At 35.7% G+C, this 17,427-nt stretch overlaps 1 protein-coding gene across 1 annotated transcript in view; it reads left to right on the top strand.

The window, feature by feature from the left end:
* Positions 1-17,427, top strand: part of TTC29 (tetratricopeptide repeat domain 29) — a 134,655-nt gene that overhangs the window by 11,365 nt on the left and 105,863 nt on the right. The window contains exon 3 of the mRNA XM_040582335.1: positions 7,331-7,554. Coding sequence (XP_040438269.1) covers positions 7,331-7,554 — 224 coding nt within the window. The remainder of the gene's footprint in view (positions 1-7,330; positions 7,555-17,427) is intronic.

Genomic DNA, 17,427 nt, shown 5'->3' with positions numbered 1-17,427 from the left:
GAAGAACACAGTGAGCTGAAGTTTTTCTTTTTTTATGTAACTTGTTGTTTTTACTAAGTTTGGTCTTATGGATTTCTAGTGCTTTCATTTCTCAATAGTTCAACAATATTTAGTACTGAAGATAATGTACAAGCAATACACAACTGACGTCTATTTTTAAAACACTCTATAAAGGTGAAGCATCTCTAACATAACAAAAGAATCTGAAATAAAGAAAGCCGCTCTAATCTGCCTTGGTACAATCGTAACTTCCTCATAATTCTCACAGTGAACCCTTCTGAATTGTGTAAAATCCTCTCTTTTCTTTTCCTCTTAATCTCTGTGTGGTCTATTTGTCCTTAGACTACTGAGTAAGTTCTGTTGGGGACTTGCATGAGATATCATAAACAAAAGCAAAAATACTGTGGGAATTGTTCATAGCAGTAGTATAATAAATGTATAGCCTTGCATAGGGTTTTATGCTAATTCATAGCATCAGCTTGAGAAGATACAGAAAGTAAATAATTATGATTATCTTTTTTCTAAAGATAATTTTGCACACTGTGAAAGAAACTTGCAGAGAAATGGAATCATTTCTCCAATATGATGCAAATCAAATGGAAAGGGTTCCAAACCCAGATGTTTCTAGCTCTCAGTCTATTAGGTCAGCTCTGAAATAAAAGAGGAAAGTTGAGAAATACTTCATTTTGATAAATAATAGTCTATAAAGTATGGTTGGAATTACTTTTTGTTAATGAACATAATTAATTTAGAAAGAAAAGCGGAAAGATTAATGAAGATAATGCTTTTTTCTGATTATGCTTGAAGTAATCACATGTGTGTGTGCTTTTGTATGAAGAACACTTTTATAAGGATAACACTGTTATTTTTATTTTTAGTGCTTTCTTTGCATTTATGTTTAGGGACAGAATGTTCCAAAAGTTCATTGCTAAATTTATATTTCCATTTTATGGGTTAATTATGATTCTTAATTATTACAGTACTTACATTCATTTTAAAATACTTTTTCTGTGTCATCCTTTGATGTTTATAATTGATTAATTTTTAATTTTATGTAGTATTAAAGTGGCAGTGTAGCTTTGAACAAAAGCAAGCAAGTTCAGTATATGTGTTCTTTGCAGGATCCTACTGACAGGTTATGCATCCACCTTTGATTGCATGACTTAGGTTTAAAGTGTAGTTTTGACGACAGTCAGAGACTGAGGCAGTTGATGAAAAACACTGCATTACTTATGCTGAAAGTTATTGTACTTATATATATGGTATGAAGTACCTACATATTTACTTTCTGATATACTTAATTTTCATCTTTCTGTTAATAATTCTGAATGCATAGCTCCATAAACCTTTTCTTACATTAAAAAAATCTGAATTGTTACAGAAGTCAATTTCAAGTGGATGTTCTTCCTTTTCATGGTATGTACAAATTGTTAGGTGGTATTTTTTATTTACTATTTAGAGCAGGGAATTATTTTTATAGCCTTTGGGGATTTGGTGAATGTTATGCTTTTGGTATTAGGACATTAGCTATTTCAGCTTCATTATTTGGAATTAAAAAATATGCACCCCACCCCAATATAATTTAATTCTCCGCCTTAGTAATCAAAAATTTTGATGTGTAAGCTAACCATCTATTACTACTTAATGATATTTACTGTACTTTCGTATCTTTCTTTAATGAGATTACTATAGTCTACAATTTAACATATTACCATCCAGTACATATTTCATTAAAGCTATTTAAACGATCAGTCTTTAAACTAGGATTAAAGAGGGCTGTGCCCTGTTTCAGTTAAATAGCTTTGTATCAGTAGCAGTATGTCATGAGAATGTACCTTGGCCATCTGAGGGCTTGACTTACCAAAATATCTACGTATATAAATTTTTGCATTGAACTCAGATACTCAGACAGCTCAGGTGTATTTTCAGGTTAGCTCTGTACCTAACTTGGGTGGATTGCAGCCCAGACACACGACAATGTAGATTTCAGCAGTGTGAGTACATGGTTTTATACCACTGTAACCTGGATCGTAGTGTTGCTGAATGTGATAGTCATGTCTTCAGCTTCCATATTTACCAAATATTTGCGTAAGTGCTTTTTGTGTTTAACAATGCCCTGCAGAAGTTGTAACTATATTTTAGATGTGGGTCACTAATGGTGTTGCAAATTGGCTGTCCAGCTGCAACTAAATAATAATTCCTCTTCCAATTCTTAGGCAGAGCATCCTGAAGTTATAAATTCTTATAGCATGCTTTGCTTTTTAGTGTTTTGTATAGTATATTTCTTTTTACTTAATACATATATTTTTCAAATTTTAGTGAGGAAATTCTGGTGCCTCCTTGTTTATGCTGGTTTGTTTGCATGTAGCTTAAACATAAAGTAGCTAAGTATTCATATAGTTGATAAAATTTCAATTTTCTTGTAGATTTATAGACAGAAAATGGGAGAGTAAAATGTATTTGTTTATTTAAACTTAAGCAAAAATATCTTCATTATTTTTTCATAATTTTGTGATCCCTATCTAAGGCATTTATATCAGTCATTGACTTGCCAGCTGCAGAGGGAAATCCCAAGTGGATGTAACCTATTTGAATACAGTTTTTAAACATTATAATAATTGGTAGAGTAATTATTTTACACTAGAAGTAAATTTTAATATTTTATATACTATCATTGTTCAATCCATGCCATTTTCTGCTTTACAAAATGGGATTGCTACAATACAGTTTTATTGTGATCAGCAGCTGGCATTAACCTAAAGTACTAATTAAATCCTACAAAATCTAAAGATATGAACCCTGATATTAAAAAAAAAAAAAAGTGTCATCTGAAAATAGCAGACTTTCACACTTATTTTGCCTGTCTGTAATTGACCACACCAGACAGGAGGCATGACGAATTAAACTCGTGATAAATAATTCTGTTAAGCTGTACTGATTATTTTGATTATCTCTAACACTAGTACCCGCCTCTTGGCCTCGTAATTTCTTTTTTCTTTTCTTTCTTTCATTGTTAAGGGCAGGATGCAAGTAGCCTGGTTGTGCAGGATTTTAAGTTAAAGGGAACGTAGTATGGTACTGTGCTGATCTCCCTGCATTGCTTTAGAGTCTTGTCCGAGTACGATACCATAACATAGGAAAGTCCTTGAGATTGTAGCGACAGTGTAATTTCATTAACCTCACAGAAAGTTAGTATTTATGATATTTGTGCTGGTAAAAACAGATTACAATCAGGTTTCTGCGATGCCTCAGCATGACTCTAGATTATTTTAGAATAGCAATGATAATAATAAAAAGAAATCCATATAAGAAAATTCAAAGTAGCTGTATAGTTTAAGAAGAGTAAAATGCCTGTTAACACTACCCAGGTACACTTAAAGCACAGTGTTAACAGTATCAGTGCCTTTTCAAGCTCCACATTCAATAAATAACTGCATCCACCCGTGTGATACTATACTGCATGAAATCATCATCTGTAGCTCGGTACCACTAAAATGACAACTATAACTATTGATGGTTATTTATTTGGTGCTAAAAATTCTTCTGACACCCACCCCCACGCCCCATGACAGACACACAGAAGCGCAAAGAATTTTTCAGCATAAAATATTGCATCGCAGTAACTGCTGTTGTAGGACAAATGCATGATACCTAAGCAGACCCACTACGTGGACCTCATTTCGCTGTTTTACCCAGCCTGTGTAAATAAACATGCAGCAACATCAACAGGGTTTCAGTAATGACAGACGTGAGTGTACAGAGAAACAGCGGATTCTCAGCATTGTCTATGTTTGTGTTAAGGGTTTCATCTGTTGAATATCATAGGGGGAAAAAAATTGAGCAAATCTGTTCTAAATTAAAAACAGATTGACTGGTATCTTTGTTTTAAACATAAATACATAGATATGCTCCGGAATTCATCTAAAAATAATTTGGTTTTTTTAAAAATCCATCTGCGATCTTTTTCTCCTAGCAGGCACATGATCATTCAAAGGGGGAAGAGGACTTTAAGTTTATATTCGTATCACAGTTCCGTTTTAAAATTAAACACAGCTAACGTGACAAAGCTGCCTGCTCATTCTAATTCCACCAGTTTAATTGCTTGCAGGCAATGCCTGCGTGCCTTTGTGGCGCCGAGTAACGCAAGGCAGGGGCAGGGGCAGCGGCAGCGGCAGCGCAGGAGGCGCAGCCCCGCTGTTCGCCTGCGCGTTGCTCGCAGTGCTGCGCGCCCTGCGTTTAATCCGTGGTGCTGCCTTCCTTTGTTCTGCAGCCCTGCCTTGCTGCACTGACAGCTGCGTGATTAACATGTCCTGACTGCAGTTTTCCGGATTTCCAGTAGATGCCCCCAGAGACCATTAAACCTCTTGAACGGCTCCACTTCAAACAAATGAAAGGCCGGGCAGTCTTTTTTTTTTTTTCGTTTTGCTTCCTGAAGTAACGTAATTGTTCAAAGGAAACCGAAAATCGACGTGGACGCGACGCAGAAAAACAAACTTACCTGTTGAATAATATATCATCATTCTATTAGGTAGTAAGGTTCAAAAGGTTTAGTGTAAACTGTTTTATTAATGTAGTAGAAAAGTACTGTTAACAGTTGGATTTTCTACAATAGATCGTGTACATTTAATTAGGTATCAGGTTCTGATATTGATATTACAAATAATCTTTGGTTATGTAAAACTTTAGATGTTCTGTTTAACATCTGATTTTACGTGCTGCATGACGTCATAAAAAGCAGCATGAAAAGGGGTTTGAGGATTAAGGATTTATAGTTTATCTCAAGATATCATGAAAAGTTTACTTCTGTCACCTACACTACGCCTTTGTTTGAAAGCACTGTTTTCTGGGAAAAAAAAGGACGCTGGCATTTTCATCTGGAACCCCTTTAATAACTGAAACAATTTCAGAATTCATTGCAGTGTCAAGCTCTCTTACGTGTCACAACTACCATTAATTTCTAGCGCTGTTTTATTGTTTGTGTGTGATCCGTGACTTGTGGCTTATATATTGCAGAAACTTAAGGAAACAACAGTAGCATTATTTTGTGCATTATGTATTTTCTGGTTTTAAGTACAACTGAGAGATAACTTATCTTTATGCCTCTAAAATTTGAATGGTTGTATAGTAGATAGCTTCATATTTTGTGACTTAAAATGAGAAAAAAATATGGTGCTGTGTACCATGTGATTACTTCAACATTATTTCATTTCCATTATTAATTGGGATGGGATTTATTAAAATAATATTGACACTAATTTTTAAAACTAACTTATTTTTCTGTGTGTTTTGTTTTCCTGTATTGCTTTGCTAATAATGCTGACTTGCAGGGAAAATATGCTTTGACTTCAATTAAAATGCATCAGTCTACAGGAAATAACGGTTTTTCTATTTATATGAATATTGGTGTTGTGCTCAGTTAGTATGCAGTGAGTGTTAACAATTAACTGAATGGCATTTTGTTTAGTCACTTAAGATCTTTTAGCAGTCCTTTCTTGTTCACATCTAATGATCTAATGCATGCACATATACACACATATATAGATCACGTTATATAAATAAATAAGTGTGTCTGCTATGCAGATTGTTATTCCATTGCTCTGAGTTATATTACTGTAGGATTCAGTCCTGGGCCTTTGGAAGTTGGTAGGAATTTCTTAAGTCTACTCTTCAATTCTTTTTAGGTAGATAGAATTTTAAAACAGAAGAAAGAAAATACTCCATATACAGAGTAAAGAATACACTGTATGGTATTAACATAATATTTTTACCGTAGTTTTAAGCTATATACTGTGCATCTGATGTATGACAAATACAGCATATTCTGGCAAATTAAATGCTTAAAGATATTTGTCATTTACTTTTCTAAGGTAAATGTTGCAAATGTTTTCTGGTACAGAGCAGTTATATATTTTCCCCTGTCTGTGTGAACAATGTGTGCTTTTCAGTCTCAAAAAACACCTATTTATATATTAAACATAAAATCAGTACTTTCTGTCTAGTCTAAATCATACCAGGATTTTGTAATATTTTTGTGTTTAGTTCTGCAACTGAAATGTAAAAAATACATGTGAAGGATTAATGTGCATCTATGTAGTACGTAATAGATTTTATTTTAATCATATTAAACATGAAATAATGTACATTATTTACTTCTTACATTACTGTTTATTTCATTGACATCTAGCTAAGAAGTTTCTAGCATCACTTCCATCTTATTAGTGTTGTTAAAGAACTGCAGTAGCTCTTTCTGGGCTGGAAGTATTAGTCTCATTAGACTATTGTTTAGCATCAGCTAATCTGATTTTATTACATACACTATAAATCTCAGTTTTCAGAATTTCAGAATACTTGAGAATATTTATTTTAAAGCTGCTGAGAATTTGAAGTTAAATGGATTTTAATCTAAAAAGACAGTCTTGAAAACAGTTTGGAAACTTAATGGAATACACAAACTAAGATTAACACATCTGAGTCCTGGCCGTTTTACCGGGGCAAAGGTTTGTTTTCTTACAATAGATACCTATGCCTGCAAACCTTTACATCTGTACTTTAGTGTTGCAGGCAGTCCCATTGGACTCATAGTTTTCTCCAGGATAGGACACAATGATTGTTTCATGCCACATAAAAGAAATATTTTGATTATTTCCATAAATAATACCTCAAAAGATATATTACCTCTTAAGAATATTTGATTACACAACTTTTTGATATGTATATCTTGTCAGAGTTTATGAATGAGATAACTTTGATATAAATTCATCATTGCATCATTTGATTTTAAAATTAGGGAGAAATTATCAAACTTTTGCATCAGTAAATCAGTCCCAGCTGAAGTTATATGCTAAACAGAAGCAAAATAATATCTAATGATTATGTTTCTGGCATAGCATTTGTTTGACGTTTTAAACCAAGCCATCATGTCCTACAGCAAAACTATTTAACATATACATTGTTTTGACATCTGGAATGTGCCTCATTTTTCCCTGTGCACTGTTTTAAAGCAAACTAAGAGTTCATTGTGTTTTCATGAACTAATGTAAACATGGGGGTTTCTTCCCATCAGTCAGCCTTTTTTGCCAATACCAGCTAAAGAATACCAGTGTATTTTTAACATGTTTTCAATATATATATATAGGTATTTATTCATTATTTCTGTGTTTACTTCCCTAGAGTATGACATTCATAATCGTATTTTAGCAGAACGCTTTTTGAGCAGGGATAAAAATACCCCTTCCCTACTGCTGAACTGCAGAGGTCTCTTCCTGAAAGCTGTTTTAGTTATCTGCACTTATATTTGGTAAGGCTTAAAACCTATCTTTCTTATTCCCAGTAACAGGAATACATACAAGAAGAACATCTGCATAGACATGCTGCGACAGGGTTATCACGAGTCCTTCTCCGAGCTCTTCACTCTGATACAGAAGTGGAATGCCTTGAGGGAGGCTGCAGGGCCTGGGTCAGCCATATGGCAGCAGAAGTCCCTGGAGGAGCAGCCTGATAAGCTGGATCAGCTTTACCACTTCCTGACCAGGGCTGAGGCAGCCCAGCGAGCAGGTAAATGGGGGGATTGTGGGTAGCAGAGCAGCGGGAGCTGCAACTGCAACTGCCTGGGGGAAGCTTCCAAATTGTTTCATGTATGAATTTGAAACGTTACTGCATCTTAGCACATTTCAGCCTTAGTCAACTAAGCTGTATTTATAGAATAAATGATTAAGAACTGCAGATATCGGGAGAGATTTTTGAAGGGAAAAAAAATGGCAAAAAACACGCAGAGTGCATTATATCATCAGAAATGTTTGATGTATTTATAGCTTTGATAACATCTCAATTATTTTCTCATAGTTTCATTATTTATTGGTTTTCTTTATTGATTTGAGTAGCTGGTTGTGTATTAGAAAAATTTAATAGGTGAAATGCTGTTTCACACAGTGATAGTTTTATAAATCTGATTTTATTAAATACCCTGTCTGCTAACCGTGTTTGGATTTGTGACTGACTTAAAAAGGATTGTGAACATGTCAAATAAAATACAGCACACAGATGTAACATGCCACCTGTGAATTACTGGATATTAGTGAAGACATAACTCCAAATTACTGTATTTTCTCTATTGCCTACTATTTGCTAAGCGCTCATATTTATCATTTCCTTTTACTATAAATAGTAGCATAACTTACTCGGTCTTTCTCCTTTAGAATAATCATAGGGATGGAGGCAGACAGAGGTCCAACTACAATCATGTTTCATGTCTGAGCTGATTTCACTGTAGTTAGCTTGTTTCAAGTTGCATTTTGATCATTACAAATAGGAAAATCTGCCATAAAGCTTGTGAGTTTGGAACCTAAGCTTTTTGACTGATATTTAGAAACATACAACTTCATTTGAAAAACAAACAGCAAAAATACCCCTTTCAGCACTTTAAAAAATGTTAATTTAAAATGTTTATTTTATGTTTACTATGAAAGCCAAAAGTTGTGTTTCTTTAATTCACTGCAGTTCTAGGCAGGAAGTCTAGCCAGCCCGTGACTGGAAGGAATCTTCAGGTTTGTCTGGAGTATGACTAAAACCAGAATAGGCACCCCCATAGCTTGCAGGAGTACAAGAGGGAAGGTTTGTGCCCAGACTGCCCTGACAGAACCATACTGCCAACACTTGGATGTTCAAAAAGCAGTAGATATGGTTTATCTTGATGGGCATGCTTCCTGCAGCTGTTTGAGAAGAGCATTTTGCCTTCCTTTCAGCACACGATATTTTTCAGTTTTACAAACTGATATGTGACAACAGAGTCGGCAGGCGCACTCCCAGAGAGTCAAGGCACTGCTTACTTTGCAGTTGCTGCCCCTATGAAAGGCAGGGGCCCTTTCTCTCACTGAACCCAGCATTCGTTGTGTGCTGGGCTCTGTAAGTCTTTCACCTGCTACAGAGACAAGATACCACCAATTGACTGACTGATAGTGTCTTGTATTTGGGAGAGAATATCTCCCAACTTTGCCTGTTAAAGTCGGTTAAAATGAAAAAAGAGAAAATAATGAGAACGTGCTGAATTTCTGTATGAAGGTATAGCTAGTTTTTTCACCAGACTCAACGCAAACCTTTGCACAAATCTCATTTGTGTTGAGGCTTGAGTCACCTGGCACATGAAGGGGTGGATGCTAATCCATGTTGCAGGTGTTAGAGCTAGTAGTGCTGTGAAGATAACATAGGAATTGCACAGCTCATCAAATACTAATTCAGTAGTTCCACTAATCCAGTTACTCTCTGATTCTAATCAAATTGCTTGGGGCTCTGGCTTATGATCTCCTGACTACTCTAGTTGACACCATTTAAGAAATGTTCAACAGTTCACCTCAGCTGGAACTTCCTATGATGTAGCTGTCACAACAGCAGCTGACCTGCGTTTGCTCTTCAGCTGTCACAGTGTGGCTGATGTCATTAACATTAGGCTAGCTGAAAGTTTACCTGTCCTAGGTATGCTGTCCTGAGCTAACGGTTGTGTTGAGGAATAGAGAGCAGGTATAAATTACCAAAAAAAATGAAAAAAATCTTTGTGACTTGTAAGATTTTTTTATGAATTTAAACTTCTTGAAGGGGTTGGTTTTGAACCCAAAGTGGTAAGTGGAAAAAAAAACTTTGCTTACTATGTCAGTAAATAATTTTCTTATTTAATTTTTCTCAACTGATATTTTTGTATCATGGTGTTGCTGTCTATAATTGTGAGTGTAACTTAGAATTGCTGCTCCTCAGTTTACAGTTTTATGATTGTTACCATAGTGCACAGAGAAAGCTAGGTATTGATTCACTTTCCATATTTATTAGTGGAATATGTTAATCTTTTCATTTTTTTGATAGTTTGTAGTTACTTGACACTATAATGCTGGACATAAATTGTTTGCTTGAACAGAGTCAGCACCATCCATCATGATGTGGAGGCTGATATCAAAGAGCAATTATTTTCTTTACTGCTGGGTTTGAAAGTAGTGACCTTTTGTTTACCAGTGTTACACTGTGCAGACCGTTTACCCTTACATACACCAGTGAATGTTTACCCTGCTTTCATTTTTAGTGGAACATGGTGATTGAGCTTCAAATCATACAGGAGTCGTTTTTCGTTTGTTTGGGTTTTGGTTTTTGTTTGGTGGTTTTTTTTTAATTGGCTATTACCAATATTATACTGTTTGCAAAGAAAATATCTTTTTTTCTGTCCAACTTAATCTCATTTTAAATACTTGGCAGGTATTCAAATACAATGACAAATAGAAAACTAGCATTAATCTTTGCAGCTTCTCAGAAAAGTAACTGACAGTTATTTTGCCCTAGGTAGAGCACTATCCCAAAAACACTGGCAGGAATATAGGCAAAACTTGACTGCATTCCTATCTGGTCTTTTTTGATGCTAATAATGTAAATATTTCTGACTTCAAAATTTAGTTGTTTCTAGTTATTCCTTGATCTTCCTTCATTGCCGTGGACTAACCTCTCTTTTTATTAGTTCTGATCTCAGTAGCTTATAAAAAAATTGTTTAGCTTTTAAGATATGTATAGTTGTAGGGTTTTTTACAGAGGAATGCAAAATAAATGCCAAAGCAATGTATCTATGTAGCTCAGCATTTGATGTATACAGTTATTTCTTGGCACATGTGTGAAAAAGTTGGGGATTTTGGTTTTGTTTCAAAAAGAAACTTCTATTTTGAGGCCATGGAATGGTCTGCCCAATTGCCTGCTTGCCCGCCTGATTGTACTGCTAAGAGTAATTTCACTCAAAAGGTGTAATTGCCCTTGTAAGGTATAATACAACCTGCCAGCTATCCCTTTGAAGAACCCTAGCCCCTACCCAGCATCATTCTGCGAGTTAGCAGGAGGGATTTTGAAGCCATAGTGCATCCTTGTCTGACATTGAGGGCTGCTAACTAAATATTCTTTGGCTGCTGACACCCTGTGAACAAATGATGACCATACACTACAGGTGTGCACCAAGTCAATAGGATTCTGTCTGTCTAAGACCCAGACAAAATGACACTGTATCTCTGTGTTTGGGTGGGTCAGGGGATAGAAGTAGGAACAAAGGAAATCCAACTAAGAAGTCTTTACTTTTATTTTGGAATTTTTGAACAGCACCCAGTGTAATGTGTGCTGGGGAGCACAGTTCACTATAATTATAATGTTGTTGTTGCTCAGATAAAAATATTTATAAGGGAAATTAAAACCTTAAAACTGGTATTTGCACAGCTTTTACCACATGAATATAACATTCTTTAAATCACTACTTGGCTGCTGCAGTCTGTCTTATTGTTTTAAAATGCATTACTAATTTACTTGTAGGGTATGTACACTCATTAGGCTAAGCCACTTCTTTGAATAATCTCATTGAAGTATTTTGTAGTTACTTTTATTTAGTTAGCACCAAGCCCACCAGAAGAATGATTGATAGTATGCAGATTGTACTGTAAAGCATCAATTGTGTTTCAGACTGAGGCCAGCCTCTCAATGGTAGTGTGCCAAATTTGTTTTTTTATCAAATTAGAGGTCACCTGTCCCAGTATTATTTCAGAAGGGCTTGGAAACTGTTGCTTTTCAGATTATATCTGCACTACACATTAAACGTAGGCTTGAACCCTGACTGAATCCTTGCCCAGGACTAACAGATACCTTGAAGGTCTGGTATGATCAGTGCTTGCTAGAGTGAGCTGGTTTACTTGCACAAGTTGAAGGGGATGCAATGCAAGTTACAGCTCAGGAACAATTAAAGGAAGAGATATCTCAGCTGTTGGATCTGTCTTGCCAGAGCAGAGGAGCAAAACCAGGGAAAAAGACACAGTTCAGTGGCTGCAACATGTATTGAGCAGCAGCACTGTAGCAGCAGATCACTGTGTTCACTGTGCCAAAGCCAACGCATGGAACCCATACTCGTGTATGAACACCCCTGCAATGGGGCAAGACACTGCTAATTAGTTGATCATTTGGGCAGCTGGTGGAGAGTAGGAGTTAAGACCTGAAAGCTTTGCCTTTCTCACATTCCATCTGCTCCTTGTTCCTGACCCCATGCAACCTTTGTGGTATGCTGTATGCTAAATGCTGATTCTGTGTGTGTGCTACAGGCTGCTGACCCTTGTTGTAGAGAAAAACAGATATGCAGAATTAGAAGGAAGAGCTAACTTGGGTCTTTTTTCCTCACTTCAGTGTAGAGAAAACTTCTAACATTATGAGTTATCATTTGTTATGAAAGATGACTTTTCATAAAGCACATGAAGAAAGAAGGAGTATTTGATGTGTTTGCACTGGAAAATCTTTCTTGTCTGGGTTCTTAAGGTTGAAAACCAAGTTTAGCATTTTACAGTGGAAGGCATTTCTGTAAGATTTCACACTTAACACCTTAGGCTGGGCTAGAAACAGTGTGATAACCATATTACCCATGCTATTTTTGAAAAAAAAAAAAAAAAATGGAAAGAGGTTATGCATGCAAAAATGAAAAAGGATAAACATACCAAAACCTCTTTTAGTGTTTCCTTGGAGGAGGTGTAGTTTTGTTTGGGTTTGGGGAGGATGGGGAAAGGAGTGCTGTTTTATTTTCTAAGCAGGTTTGGCATTGTCTACTTGATATTTTATCACAGGAAAAAATGCAACAGTTCCTAGAGACCAGTGGAGGAGTTTATTATTTTGTAATTATCTTACAAAAAGTGAAGTGATTCTGCCCAGGAAAGAAGCCAAGCCTTCTCAAATATAGCCAATTGTACAACTGCCATTGACTTTAACAGGAGCAGCAATTTCTTGGAAAACTTCAGCACTGTGTTTTCATTGCAATGGCTTGGAATTCCCCCTTTAGCATCCCAGTTTACCAGTTAATTGCCTAATACCATTATCATTACATAACTTTATCCTTACTTGGCAAAATTATATCCTGTTTTCTTGGAATGTTTGTATAGATTGTACTTTCACTGAATAGATATTCCACTGATGATGTACGTAGCAGTTTGGTAGGAGTGTGTTTTCTGTCCACTCTGCCTTGCAATACCCAGGAAACAAGAGCCTCTGCTTGAAACTCGATGGTGTCAGCATGCTAACCCACAGCAACCTTTCTTCATTTGCGTGCAAATTCAGCTTATGGATAAACTTTCTGGAAAAAGGAATGACTGGGTGGTCCTGTATCTGTAGATGCAGGGGCATGATTGTCCTGAAAAAGCACATGGAATCAGTTGCTGTGTGTGGACCCAGGTGGAAATGGTTGCAGCACCATATTCTATTACTGTTCATGCTTTTTTTTTTTGGCCCAGCAGCCTCCATCCTGTATCTTTCTGTGTGTGAATTCTTCACAGTATCAGCTGTCTTGCTACTAAGTCACTGGTGTTGATCTCTCTGGCAAAATTAAAATGAAACTTCCAGTATTATTGATGTCTTATTCTGACATCAAAAATGACTCCTAGTGACTTAATTTATATTAGGCTACTCCTTTATATGTCTTCAAGAGTGAACGGTCAGTTATAATCAAGTCATACTTGCTAAAAACAGCTAACTGAACTGGAAGATGAGTGTTACCAGCTGTTAAAAAGTTTCCATATGGCCCTCATCTGGCAGGAACAAATGAGTGGTGGTTTTTTGAGTGGAAAATACTGAGTCATAAATGTATGATGAAAAATTTCTTTCCCATACCTGTATTTTAAAAATGAGTACAAGTTCTTTTTTCCATTAACAAGAACAACAGTCTTTCTTTTCTTCTTCAAGGAAAATACCGAGCCAGGATTCCTTCAGGATGTTCTCCAAAGACTGTTCTCTAAAGACCATTTCTGTACTACTTTTCCTTTTTTTTCACTACATCCTGTCATAAAGGCGATCATACAGATGTGGCAGCAGTTGTACTTAAATCACAGTAGTATGGCTGGCAGATCTTCTATATGTTTCTTTTCTCTTATCCTAACTCTGTTGGGATTATCATCCTCAAATTCCATCTCACTATCCCTGTGCATTGCACTAGTTAGTAGCCGTCTAGCTGAACACAACAAACATCCATGGATTTGAATGATCCTCACTTCCGTGCATACCTTTGCTTGCCAAAGGAACAGTTCCTGAGAAGAGGCCAGGAACAAACATATAATGGCTTGAGCATAACAAGGGAAGATCCTACTTGACAGCTGAGCTGCACCTGAAGAGATCCTGATGCAGAGCAGGAAATACTATATATTTTTAATATATGGGGTCTAATGTTTAAGCTCAAGTCAAAGGGATTTTTTTAAAATCACTGTTTAACAAAAAGATCTCAACAAGGTTTGGTAGGGATACTTCTGTTTTGTGCATAGACACCCAATTCCAAAGTTGTTTTCCATTGCAAAGGACAATGAAAATAAAATATTTTTTAAATTTCAGATCAAACAAAATGAAAGAAGTCCATTTTCTGTAATGTATGTTCTGTGACAAAAATGTAAAAATATTAAAATATTCTAAAACAAATACTGCAACATAGCATGAGTTTTAACTTGGTTTATGTCTGATTTTTTTGTGAAATACAGCTGCCTTCAGTTTGGTAATTTGGCATGGAAAAAATGTTCTGTTGGATATTGTCCATAAGATGTGTTCTTAGCCCTGCTTCAGATCTTCAATTAAGTCCAAAGCTGCAAACATTCAGGCCTCACAGTCTGCTCCATCAAGTTCTGTTTGTTCTGTGTAGCTGCCGTTTCTGGTAGATGTTTGCCTTTACAGTGTCCTCACTATCCTGTGACTTAAATGTTTAGGAAAACCTAAATTTAGCTTCCAGTGTTTTATGAAATTAATGTAGTTTTTGAAAGACAACTTGTCTACATGTATTCTATTATCAGTTGTGTAGAAATTTCTATACAAAGTCAGGGAGCTCAAAGCTTTAACAACTGAACTACATTTTTCTTCTCCTCAGGAAGTAAAAGTTCACTTATACTAAGTCTGACATGCTTAGTTTTACCACTGTCAGGGTAATCTCAATTAATCTCTTCCATTTTGAATTTGTAAATCAGACTTTGAATCCAGGAGACAATATGACTTTTAAAAGTCTACCTTTTGGGGTTTGTTTTATGACCAGCATATGTGGTCAGCCACCATCCAAGACACTTACAGAGGAATGGTTGTCTTTGTGCACTTCTCATTGTTATTCACCGGCAGGATAGTCATCAGAGGGTCACATTAAAGTTCATTCAATCAAAGCTGTGGCAGTAGCAATAGTCTGCCTCAGGTCAGTTCCATCTCTTGGGATTTGTAGGGCACTACCTAAAGTTATTTGCGTAATTTTATGTAGCATTAGTGCCTTGGTAGTTTGTAGCAAAGATTTCAAAGGCAACAAATCTGAATCTAGTGTTCTGTATCTACCTCAATGACAATCCAGTGATCTTTCCCCCTTACTGTGGTATTGTAACCATTTGGATGTATCTTCTGGTATCTACTAAGTTCATTTTCACTTAGCAGTAATCTATAGATAATATGTATTGTTTATGTTAGTGGTTATAATTAGGTTTTGTTTTTCTCTATTCTTGTGGTTATTTGTTAATGTATTTGTGATTTTCATGGGAACCTCTGCCTTTTACTTTTGAGATAATCTTTAAAAGTGCTCCCTTGTGCTGCAATAGATGTTTAAGTTGGGATGATAAATCACAGCCAAGAAGTATCTGCTTTTCTTCATTGACAGTAAAGGGATCCTAGGTAACCCAGATCTATATCTGAAACAGTATGTTTGGATGAATGCCAACTATGTCTTGACTTCTTTATCTATACGTATATAGAGATGTGCTTACATATATATATATAAAAGCATATATGTTTGCACATGCACACAGATAAATATCTGTATATTAAGCCCAAAACAGTTCTGTTACTTCCATTTCAGTATCATTTGCAGACATGTTTATGAGGCTATCGTATCAAAATAGTTTCATTTTTAATGTATGAGTAAGTTTTATATGATGTGTACTCCTGGATGTTCTGAAGAGTTACCTAAGAGGTACATTTTCAGTCTTGAGGGAGGACAAAAGGAATGAAAACTCATAGCCATGAAGAATGTTCTGACTAGGAGTACATGAAGTCTATACATTAATAACTATTCCTCTCAAAGCCAAATTTCTAAATTTAAGCTGATGTTTTGGTATCGAACCTTAGATACAAATGATGAGATGATAATCTAGACGTAATTTCTGGGTTATTTCTATTCTGGTGATACTAAAGAGATTGTGAAATATTATTGTTTCTTGTAAGGAGTGTTATCTGGTTTAAAATACTAGAAATGGAGATGTGTATAACAGTCATTCAAAAATCATAGTTTTATACATTTTAATGTAAAATATCTAAAGGTAGAAATAGAGTTACCGATTCATGGAGGAAAAACTGAAAAATAAATAGGAAAGTAAAATCATACATAAAAAAGCAAAAGCAACAAAAAAAGTATTGTTTACCATTAAAGAACAGGAAAGAATTTGTAAATCCAGAGAGAACCGGAGAGTGTTCAACAATGGGGAAAAGATATTTTGGCTTAATTTCAGAAAATCTTAAGCAGGAAAAACTCAGCCCATATTCTCCAAAATAGCCAAAATAGATTAAAATGGAGGAGAAATAAATACCAGACAAACCTCTTGCAGACCGCAGAAATTAATAGGTAGTAATGGGATTTTTTTCAGAAGACAGAATAAAGTTCTTACTGGGCCGTGCAACACACTGAAGAGCTTTATCAAGATGTTCTGAAGTCGAAGAACTTAATCATGACAGTAGACAGAACGAAAGATTTGGATCGCTTCTGATTAGACCATAAGCAATTTGTAATTTGTAATTTTGCAACAGAACATACTAGAGGTGAGGCTGAAGACAACCCTTTCTTGTGTGGTTTGTTGATGGATTCAAAGCACTTTTTTGAGTAATTGCTGCTGTTCATTCCAAACAATGCAAGTGACTTGCATAGAGAATAGAATTTACAGTTGAGAAATTAGTCCTTTTTGAAAGTTGGCTTTTCCCTAATTCTTCTTGCAGATAACAAAACAAATGAATTTAACTGCATCTGTTGGTCAAGGTGTTTTGATATGGTATCATAGCTTTAAAACACTTGGAATCTAAGATCTGAAACTTGAGTGTGATCTTGCCTGTATTAAAATCAGGTTTTTTACCCCAGCTGATTTCTGTGTGGTGCTCCATACCCAGGAATAAGAGGGTTTTTTTTCTCTCTTTTCCCATTTTTCTCTCTTTGTTGAGCAAAGCTTACAAACTGCAGAACTCCCAAAAGCAAAGCAGTTCTCTTCACACAGCTAGCTTAACCAGTCTCTTACCTGCTGCAAGACTTGTGATACTTAACTCCTTCTTTACACAACTACATGAAAATTATTTTAATAACTGGCTGTTTGGCTTACATTCATTTAACATTCACAAACACAGTATGTAGTCAACCAAAACTGCAATGAAATTTTAGCTGATTATTCCCATTCACATCTGACA

This window comes from Falco naumanni, chromosome 1 (assembly GCF_017639655.2).
Source record: "Falco naumanni isolate bFalNau1 chromosome 1, bFalNau1.pat, whole genome shotgun sequence".
Classification (NCBI taxonomy): Eukaryota; Metazoa; Chordata; class Aves; order Falconiformes; family Falconidae; genus Falco; species Falco naumanni.
The sequence above is the reverse complement of the archived record's forward strand: the minus strand, read 5'-3'. Positions and strand labels throughout refer to the sequence as shown.